Source organism: Rissa tridactyla, chromosome 1 (genome assembly GCF_028500815.1).
Source record: "Rissa tridactyla isolate bRisTri1 chromosome 1, bRisTri1.patW.cur.20221130, whole genome shotgun sequence".
Taxonomy (NCBI): Eukaryota; Metazoa; Chordata; class Aves; order Charadriiformes; family Laridae; genus Rissa; species Rissa tridactyla.
In genome coordinates, this window is record NC_071466.1 from 76,860,857 (window position 1) to 76,880,183 (window position 19,327).

The window sequence follows — 19,327 nt, forward strand, 5'->3', positions numbered from 1 at the left end:
GTAAAACAAAGTATATAATAAGCTAAGAGGATTTTCTGCAGGGGTATGCTATTCAGCGTTTTAAATCCTAAAATCCCCGCAACCACCCATGTACAATCACCCAACAAAAAAAGCAGATGCTGCATGAAGTTCCCCGATAAACAGGAGAAAATGGAAGTCAACAGGGAGACCCAAAGGGCAATAGGATGGTAGTGATGAGACTCAAATGCTGCTTAGCACATGAACTTGAAAATTCCAAGTAATGGAAAGTAATCTCCTTTATTAAACTCAGTAAGTTCTTACAGAACACAAGGTGTCCTACAGTCTATCAAGTAAATTGGCAATTGTGAATGTAAGAAAATGTTATTAGTAAGTAGGCTCAAAAGGAGTACCTGACCAGCCTTCCTGTCTTTCTGTTCATTTTATAGCCATTAGTCCAAGTCTGACCAATAAAGTCTCAGGAATATTTCAGCTTAACCTACTACATATTTGGCTGCACTGTGAAACTCAACATTTCCCTCTAGGTAAGTGATACGATCAGTAGTTTTGTGGAATTTAAATTTTGAAAACACTAGGTAGAAGGTTTATGCTACTATTGTCTAGAAAAGAGTTCAGTCTCATTTGGAAGGAAAAGACATTAATTTAGAAAAATCTGTTCCAACACCTCAAATATTTTGGCAGGTTAAAGTGCCTTCAAAAATCCACTTCAGGATAGGTAAAGTAAGCTTACTACCAGAATTTTCCTCAGGACAAGCCCAGAGAAACATCTCTTCTGTAACGCCAGCTCTCTTGATCTTGTGGTAGACATTCAGATTTCCACTTATCTAAGTTAAAGAAGTGATGTTTTCTTCTTGCTCTCTGTATGCTCGTCATTAGCCTCTTTTTAGCCAAACTAAAAAGACAGATTTATTACTACAAGAGTTCACTGGCTGTATCACTTCCCATTCAGCTTGATATGCTTAACAGTATTTTTTCCTCTGTGAAAAATAATCCTTTGACAACTTAGAGCTTTCAAAATTTGGGTTTTTTCCAAGCTAGATTTCTCCAAAATCTAGCTATTGCCCTGAAAAAATAGCTTGAAAACAGTAATTTAATCTGAAAGCTTAATAATGAAGTTTTACAGCACGGCATAAGGCAAGCTACACCACAGTACACCTGCATCTTCCCGCACTCCCGCATACAGGGTTTACTGACCTGTGTGTCAGTACTAGTGACAGTGAAGCAGTATGGTGAATTGCCTCAGGTCAACAAGACAGCTAAAAAACAAAGTTAAAAATAACTATTTTTCCTCACCCAATCTCACAGAGATTACATTTAGAAGAAACACGATCCTGATGCTAACATAAGGAAGATTAAAGGAATACTGTGGCAGTATTGTTTGAAATAAGCTTACATCAGGCTTAAAACCATGCTAAGATCATGATTCATCTTGCCTAACTTAGTCAGAAAGTTAAGACATATGTGAATGATAAAGCTCAGAGAGACACCTCCCTACACTAAAAACAGGTGTCAGGGTATATACGCATAAGTCTTTCCTCTGGCAACAAACATTTTAGTCCCAGTTGCTTCCTCCCATCCCAGACTTGAGTTTGCTATCCTTCACTCACTGTCCGGCAGCTTGGTTTTGGCTGTGCTATGGAGACTAATTTTATCATACATGCTTCTCTTTCCACAGCAAGAGATAAACATCTATTAATTTTAACCCTGATGCAGTTTTAGACTAGCTTACTTTTGCTTTTAGCCTTGACTCAGCTCAGTTCTCTGATCCAGTTTGGTCTGTAGTCACTTAAAATTTGTGCTACAATGAGGAGAACAAAATAGAAAAATTAATATATTTTTCCATAAAGTTCTAGCCATATACCATTAGAAGAAAAAAGTACTTCAAACTACACTGTTTCTTACTTTATACACACTGGTCACACAAGGGAGCAGGGTTCAGCAGCCCTCTCAATGCAGTTTGTGTTCCAGTTCGCAACTCCATGTTCACCTTCAAATTCCAACCAAACATGTTGGGAGTCCCCTGCCTGCACACCAGGTTGTCCACTCATCTCAGCTTTACACAGACTGCTATCATTCTCATCTCATTTATGCATGTTCTTGGCAGTTTACTCTCAAACCTATTTCTGTAAAAAAGCCTATGGTCATTTTGTCTTGTGATTCAATGCAAACGATAATCCTCAATGCTAAACCAACTTCACTCTAGAGACTGAGCCTTACACTGCTCGGTCTCGTTTTGCAGAACTAAAGTGACCTGAGTTTCTGGGACTGACATATTCCAGCAAGTAGCAATTCCATAAGCAAATCAAAAGAGATTCAGTGAGGTTTAGAGCAGTCAGGAGTCCAGGATCCTTTTTCATGTTATATGAATGAAGCCTAAAGAAATGAAGCCTAAGACAGACATAAAATTTGCCCAAGAACTTGCAGAAGGAAGGAAGAATATGATGAAGTTAGAATTAGAGTTCCACAGCCTAGTAATACGTTTAATTTCTTATTTGCTATAAGCATGTAAAAACAGCTCTAAGGATTAAAACCTTTTGTATATTTCATTTAACTGTGTCATTGTGCTCCTTCTGTTTAGAAGGTCATAGTGCAGACACTGCTACTGTAAGTTAAGATAAAACAAATGGTGACTCTAACTTCCCTCTTCTGTCTACCGACAACAGCATCAGGCAAACCCCTTCCTGGTTTGGCAACTATGAACTACAAATAGAAAGCTCAGAAGAGTTACTTTATTTGGGTGGGTTTTGGTTTTGTTTGGTTTTTTTTCTTTTTTAAAATCACTCAGTATCAAATTCTACTGTACCTTTAGAGCAGTAACTCACCAGTAATGTGGTCCATGTTGAGAGCAAAGATCAACAGCAAAATTCTAAAGTATCCCTGGCTACTAAGTGTCAGGGATAAGGATATAGGTTCATTTTACAACCCAATGTTGGAAAATTCACCTTATTAGCAAACTAGAATTCACGTCTATTTTGTTACTGAAATACTGTTTGTATGGTAACTTCCAATTTTGAGGTAAAAAAACACAAAAGATTTTGTTAGTTGTTTGCTACTTGAAGCTAATTTCTCCCCTTATTTTAAGTCTCAAGACAGCAGAGTAAGAAGTAGTTGAGCTGGTTACTCTTAATTGCATGATAGCTAGGGAAAGAAGCACCCCACCCAGTTTGAGTGAAATTGTTGTGGTAAGGGCCATCACCAGATAGTCTTGAAAGTCTTACTAAAGCTTAAAGAAGTCTTTCAAAAACTTTTGGTAGTGGCACAACTACCAGTAACTCTTTACCCCTTTAATTTAACCAAGCCATATTTGAACAGCCAAAACGAACCCCAAGAGAAAGCCGCTGCATGGAATTTATGTTCAAGCCTCAGTATTTCAGCAGGCATGTAAACTTTGCATCATCTACATAAACCTATTTGGGATAGTGTGTTGTTTCTCAATTAGGAGACGACAGTAGGTAGTGGCATCCAAGAAGTTTCCACCCAAAACTATGAAATACATTCCATACACACCATTTCACACACTAAAATTAAAAACACGTTTAACTAAAAGCATGTGTAAACAGTCACCACATACAAGTCATATTACATGTTCACATACAAATTAGCATGTAATAAACAAGCAAAACATGGGAAAACTTTCAAATGGTCAAAAACCGATTTTCAGCATCACTTATCTGCATGATACCTAACCATTATAGCACACACTTGCCAAATCTCCTCACTTCCAGTGATATATATGCTGCACTAACAGATCTCTTACCCAAGTTCTACAACCCTGATTTTGGAAATACCAGGATTCACCTGATTTGCAGTTTGGTATAGCTGACCTACAGACAAATTATGCAGCCCTGCTGGGAACTGGAAGACGCTATTGCAAATGCATTATTGCTGTAGAAGCACCTCCAAACATGGCTGCATATGCTTGCTTTTTTGTACAGTCACATAGAGCTTCAGCATCAAAAGAGTTCCAGTTAGGCTGTTAGAGTTTAATTATTTATTCAGAAATGCCCTGGGGTGGGCGTGGAATGGAAGAAGGAAGAGGTAGTTACCTCCCCTGCAAAGCCATGAGCACAAGAGACCTTCACATATTACATGCATGGCCATCAGTAACTTGCTTTATTTGCTGACAAAACTTCTATCAAAGGCTTTAGAAGTCGGATCCTCTAACAGTTTCCTGTGGCTGATCAGTGAAAATACTTTTTTGCCTCCTTCACCTGCCCTGCTAATTCACAAAAGGTAAAAAGTACAGATTATAAAATGGAAAAAAAGCAAGATTCTTCATAAGAATCTACCCCATGAAAGGCAACTTCTACATTTTGTGGTCAGACAGAAGAAGTGCAAAAATATTAGTCACTGGCTGTGGGTTGTTGTCAAACAGCCTCCATTTTATGAATTATGTCAAATCAAGTATCCCAGTCATTAATATATCCAGTTTGTCACATAGTTGCAGCTTTCTTGGAAAATACAACGATCGTGGGTTAAATCGGTAATCCTGTTCTTTACCAGTATATTCTGTTGTTCCAACTGTTTTCAGGAGACAAGCTGGTAAAATCCTCGTAGTGCATAAGCATTTTGATTGTATACAGCCAATGGACCACACTTGGGACTCACTACCTGCAAAGGAGTCATGACTGCCTAAACATCATTTTAATGGGGAAAAGCTGACAGTCAGTTACACCTGAGGCAATTCTAACATTTGTCTACAGAAAACAGCCCTTGTCAGGACAGGCCATCAGTTCAACACCAAAAGTAACAAACAGAGCTAAGACAGACATCCACTTAATTCTTAAATTCTGCAATAGCTTTTCATCCTTCCATGTTTACAACAAAACAAGTTTCATTCACTCAATGCAACTGAGCTTAGGAAAAATCCACTCAAACACGAAAAATATCAGCAAGCTCAGCCTTGTTACTGAGCTGCAGAGTCAACAGCTGGAGCAAGTATTCTGTCAGCTTCTTGTCTGGCAATGCCCCAACAAATTCTGATTTGGACAATTGCAAAAACAATATCATATCCCTCTGATCCTGTAAAAGTTGAAGGATATTTTATATGTATAGGTGCCAAACTGTTTCAGGCTTTCTAGCATACAAAGTACTATAGTCAACAGTTGTAGACCATCTACTATTAGTAGCATTAGTGATTATAAAGGTACAGGAAATATGTTAAAATGGAGGAAAGGCTAGTGAAATTTCTCTTCCAAGGCAAAAATAAATAAATCGTAACTCTTCAGTGTCTGAATTGTTGGGTCAAAAAACTTAGCTGCAGGGAGAACTGACATCTAGTCTCTTAAATCATGCATACAACTGAAATAAGCTTTAACATAAACTTGCACCATATTGGCTTTTCTACAGAAACAGTACATATTTGCATAAATTTATTACCAGCCACGCGCAGGTAAAGTAGCTGCTACCAGGGCAGCAAATACATTTTAAGCTCAAACCTGTGATCTCCACTGCACAAGTGGTAAAAAACCTATCAGTTTGTTTACAGCTTCCTTTAAGAGGCTGGAGCTTAAGACCTGGCAATCCAGTTGCAGTGGACCATTTATGGAAAACCTCTCATCTTAACTAGCTAGTCTCAGCAGGTGGCTTAGATATTTTCATTCTATCTTAAACATCGGCATCTGTTCCAGAAATTGGCATTATATCAGCAGACTAGCATCAAGTGTAACTATTAGCTACAGTCAGAATGAGATTTCTGTTCCCCTCTCTGCAAACACTTGGGTTTTGTTCTTTAAAAAAAAGCATTTTGTGTGCCTGATGTAAAACTATCATGTAAAAATGGATACCAGGTGTTCCCTCTGTGGTGTTAAAAGGTTTACAAATGATGTTAAATCAGAAGATAGATGCTAATAGGAAAGCTGGCCTGCCAGAGACCTCTAATTGTTACACAATCTCCTTCTGTGACTATAGGTGTAAAAACAACTGCCTCACTTAAACTTCTAAAAATTCATTTTACCTCAGAAATGGGAATGTTATCTTCATGAGTGGAAGAATCAGCACACTACAGCACAACCACACATGAACACCTACAGGCTCTGTATTCATTGCTGTCTTGAACATGCCACAAGCATGTATGAAGAATTTTGGTAACAGAGGAGTGCAAAAGTCATCAAGAGGCACTAATGTCTAAGCTTAATTCACTCAGAAGGAAAGCCAATCTTGTGAGGCACCGCTGAAGTTGAAGAAATATTTCTCATACAGCTGACATAAATAGCATGTGTAAGCAGCATTTAGTATCATTAACAGGTGGTCATGGAACTAGCAGTTCTCCATTTCCACACTGAGATGTGACGCATGCAACTACAGGAATCACCAAGTAGTAACAGCAGATAAAGGCATGATGCATTAAAAGCATCAGAAAATACGGCAGCACTCGGTTCTGGCACTGACATTCAGAGGATCAATTCAAGATTTAGGGCAGCTTTTTTTTTTTCTTCCTTTTTTAAAATCATCACATTCAGCAGAAATTTATTTGACATCAAAAAAGTCTAGTTTTAAAGTTAGAACTCAACTGTTCTACAAAGTGATGTGGCCTCCAAGTAGCAAAAAATACCTGTTTTCCTAGTTTAGCTAACACTGAGTTACATGGGTATAAGCATGTCACTGCACACAGAAGTACTATATTCTGTTATCATTTTCTTTACAACTTCAGACATGTTTTCCTCACACAGCCTGGGTAATGATGCTGCTTATATTCCAGCTCTGACAGGTAGGGATGTCACCAGCTGTTGGCTAAAACACTCTGCTCAGCTATCAGCAAGTAATAAGCCTTTCAGTTCACATCTTTAAGTTGCCAGTACGTTTGACATGGTGATAGTTTCTCTCCCTCCAAACTTTCAGGTAAACTGATGAGCAAGAGGGACACGATGCCTCTTCAAGTGCTGCATGTCCCCTTCACTATATTCCATAGGTATTAAATTACCTAAGAAAGGTCTTTCTTATAAGCAACATCAGGACAAGATAGACTGAAGTTCTACTGAGTTTTATACACAGTTATCTACTAAAAAATTCAGTTCCCCAAAGTAACAGAGAACATTTCAGCAGTTGTGTATTGTTTTGTCTTCCTTTTGAGTGATCAGTCTTTCCAGAAAGTCCTATCTTGCTCAGTTTTATCCATTTTCATTAGTAAATGCAACCACTGAGAAACAGCCTGTTCCACCACTTTCCAGAGCCACCCACTTCACTACTGGTTGTCTATTTAAAGATTGTCATGAAACTTGATTTGCTACGCTCCAATGACCACCCCTTCCAAAATACAGGGGATTACCTACACAGATTACTTACATGACTCTGTGCAAAAAGCCACTGCCTTAGAATTCCTAGAACCTATGGGAGACCCAGTCACTCCAACCCATCTCAGAGCAGATGTTGAGCCACATGTTATCACACCATCCACCACCATTACTTATTTTTTTATTTTTAAGAGGCCATCTTTAATAGCACTAAACCTCTTAAGGAGAATCTGCCATTTGTTTAACAAGTTACAGAAACTGCATGGATATGAGAAATTTTAAGAGTGTAGTAGAAGTATAGAAAAATAGACTGGCTTCCATTTCTGCTTGATTTTAGCATTCTAATTTTACATCCTGTTGGTGAACTATTCTGGCTGAAAGCCAACATGACAGCAGTATAGGAGGTTGTAAACTGCAATGGCAATGAAGCTTAGGAACTGAAATGAGAAAAATTTTTCAAGTTATTCTACAAAAGCTCTAAGTGGTCTAATTTCAACATGAAATTTTATCAATGATTATGTAGATGATGAATGGCTATTCTTCGAAATCCACCTAACCCACAAGGACAACTTGAAATTAACATTAACATGAAGTATCAGGTAAAGAATGTCTATGTTCTATACCAGTATTTATCAGCACTTTTTTTTTTTTTTTAAGGTATTTTCAAAAAGGTCTCCTTAAAATCATGAAGTTGACGTGAAATACCCTTTAAAAAGGAACCTCAAATAAAATACTTTATATGAAATTGAGCAAAGACAGACATCAGATTTTAGTTTTATACTCCTACTAAGTCTGTTTTGCCAACAGAATTTTGTCTGTAATATAATGTGTAGTTTAACATATAGTATTCTACAACTGCCATTTACCCAAAAAGTGCAAGTCTGGTTAAAAATAAAAAATTGTTGTTCACTGTCTGCACTGTAAATTTATAGACAGCAGCATGCTAAAACAGAAAAAACCCTACAGATTAGACAAGCTGTTTTCTAAAGTACTTAGTTGCTTTTTACCTCCACGCTACATTGAGATGTTTTCTAGCTCAACATAAAAAAAGCCCTGTAGAAGTGCAAGGGAGCCAACTATCATTCGATGAAAGACAGATCAAGTTAAGGGGCACCACACAAGGTAATAGTGTGTTTGTTTACAACAGGATGCCATGACTAGATTTAACTTGCCTCATGCCCTGAGGTGCCTAAATATTAACTGATGCTGCTACTTTTAGGTAATTTAGACAGTATTTTATTTCCCCTGCTGTCTCTAGTCAACAAGTTTCCTTCTGCCTCCAATTCAGCACAAAAGATTCAAAACGTGAAATCCTTTCATTCACAAGTTTACACTGAATGGCATAAACCAGCAGGGTTAGCACCTGCATTTTGCTTTGCACAAAGGAATAAACACTGCTTATATAGCTGAGCTAAAACAAATTTTAAATAATAATATAGAAGACAGAAGGCTAACACATTTTTAGGGTCATGGGGCTCTATGGTCCTCTCTTGAAGGTCACCCGAAAGGGACACTAGTGCACTGAATTCAAAATTAAGTAGCAGGCTACATTTAGAATGATTTTAAAAGCCAGAAATAGTAAGATAATGCAATTTTCATTCAACTGCTAAACTTTCCTTAATTAAAAAAGGATAAAAAAAAAGTCACACATACCATCACTGATATACCTTTAGTACACGAATTACAAGAGAGGGTGAGGTAAGGACAAAGTGAATGCTTTCACATACCACCAAAAGCCTTAAACTTAAGCGTGTTTGAGGAAATACAAACTTTCTCCAATAAAACAACTGTACACTTTTCCCCCTCCCAAAAGATATTATCTTTAGACATTTGCTCTATAAGTAGTTTTCCTACAAATTATGTGTTTCAAATGCTTCCATTCTCAATTATGAACTCACTTTAAAATGGTGGATTCAACGCACTGCTGCAAAACAGCAGAGGCACATGTGCAAACCACGTAGCAATAACTGATCTCATCCAAATACTACATCCAAAATAAACATAATCTAAAGGAATTCAGGAGCATCATATATGTATGAAAGCACCTTTTAACATATTAGTTAGTAAAAGTTACCGAGTATTTCAGTGTATTTTATATGCTCAGTTTCAGTAAAAGATAAATTAAAGCCCCTGGGGAAATGTATGCAGATTATGATTATGCAGATTAAGGAAAACAATCTTTAAAAGTCTAACAGCATTAAGCAGACCAACTTTCCACAGCCTATGCCTGTGTGCAAACATTGTACTTTATCTATGCTACATGCTTCAGTAAACTCTCCTCATTTTTGGTTTACAAAAAACTACCTGCAGAATCTTCTAAAACACAGAAAAATCATCATATATGGAACAGACTATCGAAATCCTGCTAGCTGAGGAAAAATTTGCATTTATTTCCTGCAATGTGGATGGTTCTGAAAGTACAACTGACAACAATAACTTAATTGTATAAGAACTGAAAGACAAACCTGGACCTGCTGAAAAGCTTTCAGTCTCTTCTTGAATCTAGAAGGTAAAACAAAATCACATCCTCGAGCTAGCAATGCCAACTCCTTTCTTAGATCAGGATCTTGACGCAAAGAAATTTCTTTTATCCTCATGCTTTCGGATTTCATATAATGTCTCCGTGTGCCAGTCCAGGCACTTGAGTCCCAGTAAATAGCAGAGCTGTTGTATTATCACACAGTGCCACTTAAAGCAGCAGCTGCGCCTGAGTTCTGTGATATTATAAGAGAGTCAGCTCAACTTCGCCTGCTCCATACATTAAAGGGAACTTGGCTGGAATCACAAAAACAGACTGGAAAGTCACTTTGGGGGCCTGCCTTTTTGTACACGCATGCCAAAGTCTAAATGGGACAGTATGGAAAAAAACAAACCTGTTTGGAGGAGCATCTATAAAAGCAGCTTCCAATTTTAAAAAAAGCAAGCCTTAGAGGAATGCAGGGAGGCCAGCCATGGTCATTTTGTAGCTTCCTCCTCCTCCCATCCCCCTCAGCTTTTCCTTCTGTCACAAAACACTCACTGTCTAGCTTCAATGAAGTACCTCACTGAAGGATAAGGCTTATTACACAGCAATTAAATTCCTTTTAAACTCTTCAGTACTTTAGAAGGAACCCTATTACACTGGGAACATGAAGGCAACAGACAGAAAAAGCTGCAGACAGACTCTCAGAGTGGCTCACATAGTTTCAAGAAACAGTTTTTTTTTTTGTCCATGTTCATCTAGATTTAAATTCCTGTATCGCAAGAATCTAATCATTCAAATGAAGGCAGGAAGCAGTAGCAGAAATGAGGCAAATGTTACCACAATGAAATGCTGCTTTAAATCATGTTTTACAGAAAGCTACATTAGAAATATCAATGATGTAACAAAATCTGAAAAAAGTTGACAGGATACTTTTTTTTTTTTCTTTTAAATAAGAGTTTTATAAACTTTAACATCCACATACTAGATTGCATACCAGTGACATTTCAGTAGCACTAGAGTCAGCCAGCACTCTATTTTCAGTTTATTGAATCCCAAATACATTTTTGGCGGGAGAGGGGGAAGGGCCATGTTTTAGTCCACAGCAATCTTCTTCCCAGAAACAGAAATCTGATAAGCTTTTGTGGAAATTAAAGTGACCTTCTGTCCTTCCTCCTTTACAGTTTTAGGTTCATTAATTGATAACTGGTAAAGTGTCATGGTTTGGTCCGACTGTTTTCATCCCTCACTCTCTAAATAAGGACACTTTGTTGATTACACAAAGATGCACACAGCCCAAGAAACACTAAAACAACTCTTTCACCACTAAGTTTGAGACTTCTCTTAGTGGGCTGCATTATTTTACCCCCACGCTATGTTATCTATAATCTTTAGCCCTATTCATCCATTCATAGCCATGCTGTCATGTAACAATATAATAAAACCCCACAGTAAATACCCTTGCAAGATTAAGAAGAAAAGGAAACTACAAAAGAGTACTAGCGAAACATTATTAGTCTTAACTGGATCCATTTTAGTTTATCACACACTGTTAGAAAGTTAATGTTTTCTTTGTTTGTTTGTTTTCTTGTTTTGAATTTAGTTTTCAGTATTACCCACCTGCTTCTTTATTGCAACTCGTTATGAAGATATTTATTTCTTTCGGAAGTGGGAGAACAAGAAAGGAATTGACAAGGCAAGAGTCAGACATGTTGTGGTTGGCATGACCAGACTATCAAACTGCATCGAGCAAAACTGGCTGTCACTCGCTGTCTTTTAGGAAGATCAAATCAACTAACCTTTGACAACCCTTGGGCCACAGGGAAGCCAGTGTGGAGCTGGACACACAGCACACAACAGCAGCATGTCTGCAACTTGAGATGAAGCACTGAGGTGTTAGAGTAGGAGAAGAATCCTACTCTGGCAACAGATACCCCTTCCAGACCAAGATGTTTGGGGAAGGTCAGGAAGGTTGTATTGCAAGGCAGATTGCATTTCAGGTTAGGCAAAATAAGCCTTGCCTAAAGTAAGGAAAGGTATCCTCTCACCTGAATTGCTTTCTATTTTCACACCTTTTCACCAGGTGATGCGTTCCCATTCAGTACTACATTCATGGTCATGTTTGAGGTGGCTGTAGTATGTCATTAAGATAACTGACTGACTGCCACATGGAGAGCTAACCTAAAAGACTAGAGCTCCACTTCCCCTAAACCTGCTGAAGGAGTCTCAGTAAGAAATCAATGTTCTGATCTCCATTATGGAAAGAGTTGCATATTTCCCTCCTTTTTCCAAATGGAGCTCAGAGTCTGTCACCACCTAACCAGCATATTATGTTCACTATTTTGAATTTTCTGTATTTCATCATCATAATATTACTTCACTGCCTAAGGTAGATGTTAAGTCAACCCTGTTGTTAGCCTAATATTGTTTTAGCAGTATTGTCACTAGTCTGGTTTCAAATCTAGTGGTCATGTACATACCCACATGCAGTATAACTGTCAAAAGTTCACAAGTTGCAATATATGAAGAATCTACCTGCAACTGAGTGTTTAGTTGCAATATATTGTGAGAGGTAAATACACTGGCAGCTTTTAATCACCTTCTTTTCACCATCTGAACAGAAAAGGGTTTTGCATTGCCACATTTAAGGAGATACAAGCATTTTTAAAGCAACATGGTCAAGAATCCCCTAAGATCTGTTTTAACCTTTTCAGTCATGAAATAGCCATAGGGGAAAGGGAAAGTCAGCTTCCATCCAGATGGAACCAGGAGTGTTCAGGTACAGTGTTACATTTATTCTAAATCTGAATTCCCTCCAGTGAAAGCTATGGCAAAATCCTTTCCTGGGTGAAGGGCTGGATGCCAGCCATAAAGCTGTTCAAGTATCCTGGCAGCTTATTATTAGCTAGATAAACAGAGAAGATGCATGCTCAGAGCTTCCTTCCAAAGCTAAAGATACACACTATGAATGGATCTGACTCAAGGGACTGTGGCTAAAGTGTTTACCACTTTGACATCTAAACATACACAACAGCAGTGTAATATTTATGTGGCTTTAACACAAAAGTAGTCAAGTGAGACAAAGATGAGGGATCACTAATATTTTGGGTAATGTGGAAGAAGTTACATAAAGAAGAAATTACATAGATATACCAGAAGAGAGACAAATGAAAGCACCAGTTCTTTGCTAGACTAAGAAAACAAAAGGCCCTGAAATGCTGTATTTATTTTTCCCCACAGTCTTCATACAAGATTGTGACTAGACTACCACCATTATTTAATATTATCAAGTTATTTGTAGACCAGAGTCCATACCCAGCCTTTGATCTACTGAAAGATGCTGTACCTAGATGTCCCATTATTTGCATAATAATTAGACATTTGATTGATAATTATTTGGTTTCCAACTCAGACCAAAGTTCCACAATCAGACTGAACTTCTAACAAATCTAACCCAATTTCTGCAAAACACATTGTATAATAGTAGATGCAAACAACATCACACTTGAGTAAACGTAGTGTTCATTGACTAGATGCATTATTTACAGTAGCCTAGAAATCTTTAATCCTGCAGACCAGTGGTAGCCTCTGGATTATCATTGTAGCAGAAGTTCTCAAGGTATTGAGTAAAAAACATAGGGAAAGATTAGAAGGCACTGTCCATCTCAGTCAAATTTGGTTTTACTGCAGTAACTACTACAACTTAGGCAGGCTTGGTAGCATCTGCAGTACGTTTCTGCTTAACGCTATATATAGCAATGTCCAGTGTTGACATAGTCTAAATAAATGAATGAAGAATGATAGTGCTTCTCTTTGGAAAGAATTACAAAACTTCTACTCAAGTCTTTAAAAAGGCCCTTGCAGGAGAAAACCTCTTTATGGCAATGGACTAAAGTCTCAGTTGTTCAAGTGTGTTATTTTACATTATTATGAGCAATAAACAAAAACATTGCCTTCTCAGGAGACTACAGTACATAGCAAGATTTACTGACCTTGAATTTTAGTAGAGCAGGTACTGTAAGTATGAAATGTCTAGAGAAGTGGAAAATACAGGAATAAAAGGGAAGTAGCAAAGAAAATTCTGCTTTTTATCCACATAACTGCCTAAGCAATCAAGAATATTAACATCTCTTGACAAGGTGACCCACTTGGGGGTGGGGACAAAACCCTCTGATACTGATTTTTCAATATTGAATTCACAAATACTGATTTTTATTTTCATTTCCAACACCCTTGACTATCCTGAAATAAGGACACATAATGTTGAAACCTATCTATCCTTATATTGATGGATAAGGAAAGGGATATAATGGGATCTAAATAATCAGCTTTCCCAGTTCTTCAGACACTTACCTAACTTGCTTCTTCCTAGTAACTTCCCTTTTCTAACCACTTTGTATGGGAAGAGAGCAAGAGGACGATGCACTTGTGAGCTAAACAAAGTATTACTGTCCATCCCTAACTCTCCTTTGGATGAGTCACCCCTTTGCAGCAGTACACTGACAAAACCCAAGGGAGACAAAGTCTACAATGTCTGGATCACAGAAGGAATCAAGTAATCATGCTCATACCCAGCTATCAGCTACCCAAATTGATTGCTTTAAAGTTACCAATGGTGTTTTGAGTATGGTGTGCTACACTGATGAACTGATAGATGATGTCACTGAGTAGTTAAGAAATCTACCTTCACAGGGAGAAACTGATCCTTTGGCCTTGGAATGAAGTTCATGTGAATCTAGGTCTAGATGCATTATTTTTTTTTGAGGATGCAATGCCTCTCCCATAGAACATGCAGATAATTGAAAAAACACAGAAGTCTTGCATGTGCCTGCCTTCTCTAATGATTATTTAATTTTTCCAGTAGTCTTGGATTAGACAGAGCAACGCCTGGAGGTTCTTTCCTCAGTTGCTGGGAGAACCAGGAATTTTCAGGAGGCGAGACAGTGAATAAAAAGACACCAGTTAGATGGGAGATATATGGTCACGCTGGTAGCCCAGGCAGGATGGGCTGATCAGTTTCTCTGCGCATTACCAAAAGAATGCCATGTATGTACACCACGCCATGGGCTGTTATCAGATTATAAGCAAGAAAAGATGCATGTCACCTTGCTATGATTACACTGCCTGGACTCCAAAGACATAGCATGGTCCTTTTTAGATTGCTAACTGCATCTGGCAGACTAACTTCAGCAAGCGTCAACACTAGATATGATAAAACAGAAGCCTGACAGTTAATGGATGGTTTATATATTCCTTTCAGAACAATTCTCATTCTTAGAAAAGCTAAGGGAATTCTCATTCTTAGGAAATGCCATCTTAGGAAAACATCAGTATACATTTTATTTATCTGTGTATAACATAAACAGAGTTTTAATGGAAAAAGGTTGTTGGAATGGTGATCTACAGCTGGAACCTATTTACTATTCATGATCTTCAGATGACTATTCATCAGATCATGAAAACCAGGTACACTCAAATTTATGCTGTTGAGGTGGCTATTAAACAGAGAAAGCAAAATATCTAGGATGGATTATACAAGTAAAAGTCACACTTGCTCTCATAAGATGCTGGGTTTTTACATTTTGGATGAACCATGATGCTACAGAGGCTATCCACAGAAGAAGCTATGGTTCACAACACACATATTTGTAATTTTACCAAGGTAAGCCTCTGAATAGCAGAATAAGTTGAAAGGACAAATCAGTTCAGGCTGATGCAGAATACCACTGAGATTTTCCTACAGGAGAGAGCAGCTTTTATAATGGAGTCTAATGTTATGCGTTATGTAACTTCTCAAAGTAACACAGGCCATTCTGGATATTTAGTAATTTCGAGATTGTTAGTATTTACCTTGTGTCACGTTAATTTAGAAGTTGACAGAGTAATCTGGTATAAAGAACAGGAATGACAATGTTTTATAACTGTCCAACAACTTATTTAAACATTGCACCATCTGTTCAGTACTTCATCATTTTGACATGAACTGAATTTTCAATTAATCCTTTCAAAACCACATTTATATCTTGGAATTTCATAATTTCCAAAACTAGAACGATTGGTGCATGAAAGTACAACCACTACTTTAATTCCAGCATCACAGGCTAACATGACATGTAATTTAGTCCCTGAAATCACAAGACAATAATTTTGAGTCAGTGACAGCTGCAGGACAGCTTCTTGCTTATGCTTTCGCTTGAGATTTCCCTTCCCAAAGATCTTAAAGCAAAACCAACAAATTGGGAAGCTTAAGATACAGATTGTGTTCTACAAGTCAGTCAGTAGGATTGTAAATTGTAATTTACCCACCAACAATGGGATTTCTGGTGGAATTCCTATAGAGGCTTACTCTTGAACTAACACTACTGTGTTGATCTTGAATCAGTATGAAATCATTGCTGATATAGGAAATGGAGAGGCAACAGAAACTATATTGGTTTCTACAGAGCTAAATGAAGAGTCATGCACATCCAAACTTGCAAGCAGGGTACAGCAGTAAAAGACAAAGCAAAGAAAGAAGGCAGAGCAAAAAAGCTAGTCACTGGTAACCAAATGAACTTTAGCTTCCAGTATGATAGCCATTACACATGAAGAAATAAGACTTAAGTAATAAGACAACTTCAGAGGTATAACAACACAAATACTTTGCCAGAACAGTAACAGTACTCTTGACTAGCAATTTCCTCCATTTTCCATCACTGGAAGTCTTGATATGAAGTCCAAATATGTTTAAAGCATTCTAGAAGATCTTTCTAAAATACTAAGCTTAATTTTTTTACTTGATAAATAAGCAAGTAGTCAAAATTTAGGAGGTATTCTTTAGTGTGTTAACAGCAAGTGAGAACTAAATTGGTGATCTCTTGTGTAAAACCCTAAATTACAACAGAAGACTTTTAATAAGTATTTGCTGTAAATGATGACTGTTCTTGAAGAGTAGTAGTAGATGGAAGACAAATCTAGCCCATTAAGTGCTTTCAACATTACTTAATTTCAGATAGTTTGCTTTATTTCTTAGTCAATGAATTGTGCCACAATGATGAAGATTATTTACAATATATCAGTGATGATCATATCTAGTAGAAATGTTCACAAAATCTGAATATTAACTGTTTACCAATACAAATCTAGTTTCTAAAGGCATAAAAACATTTAGAAACTCCTCTGGTTCTGCTGCATTCTAAAACCAGATCAACTCAAGCAATTTCATAAGCTCTACAAACCTTGTTTTGTCAAGATCATGTCGAGAAGGTCCAATCAAAACTTGTTTATGGTGGGCACATTTGCGACTTCATTTTATAGGTATTTTGCAATGTTTCCCTTGTCACCCACTTATAAGGTCTTTCCCTGCATTCTCCTTGCACGTAGATTTCTACAAAAGTTGTGAAAGTCTCCTTGTAGTTTTACAACTAGTCTCATTTGTTGCCTGAAATCTGACAAAGTTTCTAGTAAGATCTGCATAGAACGAGTGTGTAAGGCTAGTTCCGCATGAAATGAAACTAAGCAGTATGCACAAGGTTATTTAAGCACATATCCCAACAGCCCTAAGAGCCCATTATCCCTGCAAGTATCTGTGGTCAAGAAATGGTACATGGGTGGCTGAACAGTTTCTAGCTATTTTTTATACAAAATAGTGATTGCTATGCAAGAGGGGCACATCTAACATGAAGTACCAGAAGACACTTTTAAGAGCATCTCTTGATCACTGGTGAGCTTTTTATGGACCCATTTTAAGTTGTATCTGTTGTTCACAGAATACAAACTAACCTTATCTACCAAGACATTAGTACCATCTGGTTAACTTGAAGATGAGAATGTCATACTAATCCAACCCATCACGAAGGAGTTATTTACATATTATGCCACAGTTAGAACATTAAATTTAGTAACCAGTTGTTGTGGACTGCAGAAAACAAGAGTGCTTAACTGGTATCTTCTCAATCAATGCAACTGCTTAAGTTGCCTAACTTTCATTGAATTTTCGAGACGGTTGCGTGCGCAAAGCCTCTGAATTTGCAAGAATCAGCCATATATTACTACCATTGGTATTTTGTAGATTTTTCTCATAAAATTGCTTGCTGAAAAATTCTGTGCAGTCATTGACTAGGTCTACCAGTGGACAAACTAGTTCACTGGATGAACTGCATTAATTGTGTTGTACTGACGTAAGCCCATATATATTTTTGGCCTCAAGCTTATTTCTTGCTGACAGAGTAAGCGTAGGCATATGGAAAGGTTTTCAAAAATATAAGACTGGTTCTGAAACACCACTGAAGGAAAAAAAGAAAGCTATCTCCTCTATATCAATATCTAATTTCCTCCCAGACTGACCACCTGTTAAAAAATGAACTGTTTAAATGACTTATGTAAAGCTATAATTAAGCCTAAGTGTTTTGAAAGACTGGTCAGAGAGAAGCAACTAGAAGTAAGTAATGATCTCATACAGCTATGTACTTTTTTGTTTGTTTGCTTTTAAGTGACAGTTACTCACACAGGAGAGAGTGCCTGTGATTAATAAATTCCATCCAAATACTTGAATTTGTCCTGTGTCAAGATTCAGGTGAATTTTAATCTTGAAGAAAGCCACCTATAATTCTGAATTCAATTTTTAAGCACTAGAAATGCCAAGACTTCTTACAACTGGATGCAGCATATAAGAAATATTTATGAGTTTCCAGTAGGACAGAAATATCTTCTCTTTCAAGTGCAACTGCCGCTTTGCAAGAGGACAAAAGATCACTATTTCTTCTAACAAAGCACAATTTGTAAGCAGAATTACTACTGCTACTAAGAAAAGCATAACATTTATGTCCCAGGGTACAAGATGCAGTTAGAATAAAGACCGCTACCAAAAAGCTACAACAGTGAATAACTTTCAGTTTCTCATTTATACATAAAATGAATAGCTGGTTCTCTAATCAGGATAACAATTCTTCTATTCCAAGCTATTCAGTACAGCAAAGCTTAAGAAGAATAACACAACATACTATCAGTCCTGCTTATGCTGACTACTATTATTTCACCACACTTGAAACTAATAATGATTTTCTAGGAACACCTATAGCTGCACTCTTCCAGACCTTAATATGAACTTCTGGCTGTCCTTCCTTTGTTGGCACCATAGAAGGACCTTTATTGTGAACACATTAGTGCTGACATCTGTCATAGTACCCTGTTATCATCATAAAAGTACATCAGTTTGATACTGGGTTATTTACAGTCTGCCTTTAAGTCACGGGCTTGAGATGGAAGCCAAATCCACCATCCTCCCCACTTAGTGATGGGATACGGCACTATTAACACAAGCTTTGCATAATACAGAGTTAGGGAGTGTATGTGCTAGACCACACTCAGTCCTGCACAGTGTAATCTGGTGTATTGTGTAACGCTAATGCAACTTATGTAACCTAGACTTAGTAGTTAACATTGCTTCTAGTATTAAGGTATACTAGGTAGCAACTCAGATGCAGACAACGTATAAGACTAGACACTTGAAATTTCAAGGCCAACATCAAAGCTTCATAACTACTTAAATGAAAAGCTGGCAGGATTCAAACACTGTCATTCCTCTTACTTTTCTGACATTTTATGAACATAGTTTCTCTCCTTGCTAGTGGAGGGTGGCTCCCCCCAAAAAAAAAAGTACACCTCCAGAACACTG

General features: G+C 37.5%; 1 protein-coding gene across 3 annotated transcripts in view; it reads right to left on the bottom strand.

Annotated features, from left to right (window-relative positions):
• Positions 1–19,327, bottom strand: part of PPP2R3B (protein phosphatase 2 regulatory subunit B''beta) — a 52,293-nt gene that overhangs the window by 26,263 nt on the left and 6,703 nt on the right. Inside the window, exon 1 of one of the 3 annotated variants that reach the window (XM_054188964.1) lies at positions 9,683–10,006. The exons of 1 other annotated variant lie outside the window; for it this stretch is intronic. In XM_054188964.1, coding sequence (XP_054044939.1) covers positions 9,683–9,823 — 141 coding nt within the window. In that variant the 5' untranslated portion in view covers positions 9,824–10,006. Of the gene's footprint in view, positions 1–9,676; positions 10,007–19,327 lie in introns of those variants that run through there. One more of the 3 variants, XM_054188962.1, reaches the window with a different exon arrangement.